The following is a 5,898-nucleotide window of genomic DNA, read 5'->3' on the forward strand; positions in this document are numbered from 1 at the left end:
CACGTCCCTCCACCTGGCTGATGATGGAAAATACGTGAGTCCCAGAAATAATAATAAGGCTGCCAAAAATAATTTGATTTCAAGAAAAAATCTTGTGCATTAAAGGAAAATCTTGTAACAACATTTTTTTGAGCACAATCTGTGGCAGAATTCTGTTTCTGTTTTCTCAAGATTTGAATTTCCTCCTCTGATTTCTCCTGGGCCCTCAAAGATTTTTTCCAATCCTTAATTTCCTCCACTGAATATCCTGAATCAATTAAAACTTGTAACTGATTCCCTTCTTCCTCTCCTAACGTTACGTCATTCACGTTAGAATTCAAATTTTGAAACTTCTCTGATGAAGCTAACGTGAAAGGCTCCTCCACCATCAAACACTCAGGTCGCCTACCAGATACCACCACCGGCGACTCAACCACCACCATCTCATCCTCACAAGGCTCTGGTTCTACCGTCGCATCACTTTCTGAATCTGAAACGTCTGACTCCGTCCACGGAATCAACAGCTGTTGACGAAAACCTGGATAACTTGAGCGTGATCAGGCTCCACTACTACCATAATTATCTCGCCATCCAGCAAAATTGAAATCTCCCGCGCCGCCACTAGAGGTTCTGGAGCATCAACAAGAACACGTGCCACATCAAAACGGGCTCGAGATGATGTCGGATGATCCAGGCACACCAGCCTCGAGAAAGTGCACACAACCGCATCAAAGAAATCATAAGACCATGCATAGACTGGCACCCGATGCACCTTGAGCCAGACTAATGAACTTCGCGAACGCGTCTGACGTGTGCACGGAGTAATCACCATAAACTTCTGTTTCAAGAACTCCTTCCCTTCCTGCAACACCACCCTCATGTCATCTGCAGATTGGAACTCTAACAAAACTTCTCTAGCACTCAGTGGCTTCACACGAATCACAAAGGAATGGAACTCATTTACAAATGCTTGTAGCACCTCAATGGTATAAACCTCCCGCACAGTACCCTCAGCACAACAATTCATCCTATCTTTTAACTCTTGAGAGGTTATGAATCACATCCTGCGTCGCCACTGACTTATGAGTGTTACCTGCCACCTTCACGTCTTCATGTGTTCCCCCTTGCTTAGGTCGCCATTCCCATTTTGGAGACCTCGTAGGAAATTTCGTCTGCCACACCTTCTTGGGACTGCTCCGTGATTCATACCTCGCCTTATTGACCCGCAACACAGATTGCAAAACAAAAGCACCATCCATACACCGTACCGCTGCCGCAGCATCTCGTTCCTGCTCGTATCTGACAAAAGCAAAACGAAATCGTCGGCCAGGCTTTCGTCGTGATGGCAAATAGACGCCAACCACTGTGCCAAAACGTCTGAATTCATTCCTTATCTGATGATAGGTGACAACATCCTCAATGCCATCAATAAACACCGCAAAACCATCCTTCCGCCACCGGCGGTCCGCCGGCGACATCTAGAGGAGAAGAAATTTCATTGATTTTCATGGTATAAAGAAGGAAGGATTTAACTATGTTTTACTCAAAATAAATATTATGACTTTCTTTAGTATCGGTATAGTTTTTTAGTTTTTAGCTGTAATTCCTGTGTTTTAAAGGTGTTAGCCCATGGAATAAGTGACGAAATCCGAAAAAAATTAAATTCTTCACTTTTCATAATATGATCAAGGAGAACTTTAAAAAAACTTTCTCATGCTAAAATTTGTGCAAATTTCTGAGTGTTGGTGGAAAATTTCAATTTTTCGTCGAAATTCTTGAATTTTAAAGGTATTACCTTTGGAATGGGTGACGAAATTTAAAAAAAGTAATTTTTCAGAGTTTCATTATATGATGAAGTTGAGCTTTAATGAAACTTTATCAAGCCATAAATTTTTCAAAATTTTGAGAGCTTGTTGAAATTTTTAATTTTTTGTCGAAATCCATGAAATTTTAAAGGTATAGCCTATGGAATGGGTGACGGAATTCAAAAAAAATTAATGTTTTCGAGTTTCATCGTATGATTATGGGGAGCCTTAACCAAACCTTCTCAACGTAAAATATAGGCAAATGTTTTAGTGTTGGTGCAAATTTTCAATTTTTTGTCGAAATTTGTGAGTTTTAAAGTTGTTAGTTCATGAATTTAGTTGTGAAATCTAAAAAAATTAATTTTTTGAGGTTCATGGTATAAAGAAGGAAGGTTTTAACTATGTTTTACTCAGGATTAATATTATGACTAGGGGTGAGCAAAAAAACCGGCCCGACCCAAAACTGACGAAACCGAACAAAAAACACGCTATCGGTCGGGTCGGTTGGTCGTTCGGGTAAGGAAAAGCATTGAAACAGTTTGGGACGGGTGAATTCGGTCGGGTGCGGGTTGGGAATTTAAAACCCATCGGTACCCGACCCCACTCGACATTATCTTTCTGCCCAAAATTTCCTCGATCTGTGCACTTTCAAACTTTCAATATATATTTAATTATATTTTTGTCATGTAATTCTGTCACCTAATACTAGTACCACTGCAGAAACACAGCCAGTCAGCTACTATTTCCAATCCATCACGTAATGTCACATTATGTCTACTTTTTTATCTTTTTTAATTAATGTAAAACTTTAAAGGGAAAGAAGAACAACTAAAGTTACTGAAGCATAAATTGGTGGTCAGGAACATCCATACTTGAAACTTCCAAAGAAATATCCTAAACTTGCAGGTCTAAGCATCACCTTTGTTGCACCACAGTGGCTCATAATCTCCATCAAATCCTAAACTTGCAGGAACATTTAGCTATGTTATTTTGCATGCTCATAATCTCCATCAGATCATTTCCAGAAAGGGTAAAAGTATCCCACGGTGGCTTCCTTCCATCTTCATCTACTACACCTTCAACCTTCCATTACACTAGCTTCTTCCTTCATATCAACAACTCTTCCCCTCCACACTCTCGTTTCTCTCATTCTCTCAAGCTTCCCTTTTACATTTCTTCTCCTGCATGTTACTTATAAGTCGTCTCACTGTTTCTCTCTTGAATCGAAGGTTGTCTCCATCGCCGCTCCTCTGTTTTTTTTTCTGGTTAACCACCCGCCCCAACTCACCCGAACCGCCCGATAACCCGTGCAACCCGAACCCGACGTAACCGATCAATCCCACAGTCGGAATCGGTTCTAAAAAATGGAGATTTTCACCCGCTCAAACCCGCCACTGTTCACCCGAACCTGAACCGACTCACCCGATGCTCACCCCTAATTATGACTTTCTTCAGTATCGGTATAGTTCTTTTGTTTTTTGTTGTAATTCTTGTGTTTTAAAGGTGTTAGCCCATGGAATAAGTGACGAAATCCGAAAAAAACTAAATCCTTCACTTTTCGTAATATGATGAAGGAGAAATTTAAACAAAATTTCTCAAGCTAAAATATGTGCAAATTTCTGAGTGTTAGTGGAAAATTTCAATTTTTAGTCGAAACTTTTTGAATTTTTAAGGTATTAGCCCTTGGAATGAGTGACGAAATTTGAAAAATGTAACTTTTCATAGTTTCATTATATGATAAGGGGAGCTTTAATGAAACTTTCGAAAGCCAAAATTTGTTCAAAATTTTAATTGCTAGTTGAAATTTTTAATTTTTTGTCGAAATTCTTGAATTTAAAGCCCATGAAGTGCGTGACAGAATTCATAAAAAATTAATTTGAGTTTCATCGTATGATTATGGGGAGCCTTAAAAAAACCTTCTCAAAGTAAAATATGGGCAAATGTTTTAGTATTGGTGCAAATTTTCAATTTTTTATCGAAATTCATGAGTTTTAAAGGTGTTAACCCATGAATTTAGTTGCGAAATCTAAAAGAATTAATCTTTTTGAGTTTCATGGTATAAAGAATGGAGTCTTTAACTTTGTTTTACTCTGGATTAATATTATGTAGTTATTTAGTATCAGTATAGTTTTTTTTTAGTATCGGTATAGTTCTTTTGTTTTTAGTTGTAATTCCTGTGTTTTAAAGGTGTTAGTCCATGGAATAAGTGACGAAATTCGAAAAAAATTAAATTCCCTACTTTTTGTAATATGATGAAGTAGAACTTTGAACAAACTTTCTCATGCTAAAATTTGTGCAAATTTCTGAGTGTTGGTGGAAATTTTTTAATTTTAGTCGAAATTCTTGAATTTTAAAGGTATTAGCCCTTCGAATGGGTGACAGAATTCAAAAAAAGTAAATTTTCAGAGTTTCATTATATGATGAAGGAGAGATTTAATAAAACTTTCTCAAGCCAAAATTTGTTCAAAATTTTGAGTGCTGGTTGAATTTTTTTATTTTTTGTCGAAATTCTTGAGTTTTAAAGGTAGCCCATGAAATGGGTGTCGGAATTCAAAAAAAATTAATGTTTTCGAGTTTCATCGTATGATTATGGCGAGCCTTAACAAAACCTTCTCAACGTAAAATATGGGCAAAGGTTTTTGTGTTGGTGCAAATTTTCAATTTTTTGTCGAAATTCGTGTTTTAAAGGTGTTAGCCCATCATTTTAGTTGCGAAATCTAAAAAAAATTAATCTTTTTAAGTTTCATGGTATAAAAAAGGGAGGTTTTAACTATGTTTTACTCAGGATTAATATTATGAATTTCTTTAGTATCGGTATAGTTTTTTTTTGTTTTAGTTGTAATTATTGTGTTTTAAAGGTGTTAGCCCATGAAATAAGTGACGAAATCCGAAAAAATTAAATTCCCCACTTTTCGTAATATGATGAAGGAGAACTTTAAACAAACTTTCTCATGCTAAAATTTGTGCAAATTTTTGAGTGTTGGTCGAAATTTTCAATTTTTAGTCGAAATTCTTGAATTTTAAAGGTAATTCAGACTCATGTGACAAGCAATGGTCCTGAAAGAATCACTAATAAGATTCCACACTTAGAAGTCCATTTACTACGGAATTTAGACAAAAATGGACTTGTGATCCTGGGATCTTTGGTAGAAGTTGGCGATATTTTAGTGGGTAAATTAACGCCTCAAATGGCGAAAGAATCCTCGTATGCCCCGGAAGATAGATAATTACTAGCTATACTTGGGATTCAGGTCCCCCCAAAAATGAAATTATTAATGAAAAGGAGATCTTGGAATTCATAAGAGATTTCTCCTTGTCCATGTACCATTCCATTTGACCTTTTAGGTCCAAACGTCGCCTCGACGATTATGCCACTATGCTCTTAAGCATATATGCGCTAGATAGACTTCTGCAATCGTGATTTATTTACTCATGTGAACAGTTTTCTATAGAAAAGAGATAGAATAGTTCATTCCAAAAAAGTGTTTATTTTTCACGAGGTACGTACAACTATAAATAAATATTTGTTACTGAATCGACCATAGACCCATTCCTTTTTTATTTTGGAGTATTAAAAATACTCATAATTCTGAGCTTCATGTTACTCATCCAAGCAATATTATGTGATTAGCCCATGAAATGGGTGACAGAATTCAAAAAAAGTAAATTTTCACAGTTTCATTATCTGATGAAGAAAAGCTTTAATAAAACTTTCACAAGCAAAAATTTGTTCAAAATTTTGACTGCTGGTTGAAAATTTTAATTTTTTGTCAAAATTCTTGAATTTTATAGGTAGCCCATGGAATGAGTGACGAAATTCAAAAAAAATTTAATGTTTTCGAGTTTCATAGAATGATTATGGGGAGCTTTAACCAAACCTTCTCAACGTTTCAAGAATTAATCTTTTTGAGTTTCATGATATAAATAAGGGAGACTTTAACTATGTTTTACTCAGGATTAATATTATGAAGTTCTTTAGTATTGGCATAGTTTTTTTTTTTGTTTTTAGCTGTAATTCTTGTGTTTTAAAGGTGTTAGCTCATGGAATAAGTGACGAAATTCGAAAAAAATTAAATTCCCCACTTTTCGTAATATGATGAAGGAGAACTTTAAA

General features: G+C 35.9%; 1 protein-coding gene across 1 annotated transcript; it reads right to left on the reverse strand.

The window, feature by feature from the left end:
• Nucleotides 1–1,007: 1,007 nt before the first annotated feature.
• On the reverse strand, nucleotides 1,008–1,457 carry LOC130742755 (uncharacterized). The gene has a single exon (XM_057594856.1). It carries the CDS (start codon nucleotides 1,455–1,457, stop codon nucleotides 1,008–1,010), a length of 450 nt encoding a protein of 149 aa, XP_057450839.1.
• Nucleotides 1,458–5,898: the final 4,441 nt, after the last annotated feature.

The sequence above is a fragment of the Lotus japonicus genome, chromosome 3, assembly GCF_012489685.1.
Source record: "Lotus japonicus ecotype B-129 chromosome 3, LjGifu_v1.2".
NCBI classification, from domain to species: domain Eukaryota; kingdom Viridiplantae; phylum Streptophyta; class Magnoliopsida; order Fabales; family Fabaceae; genus Lotus; species Lotus japonicus.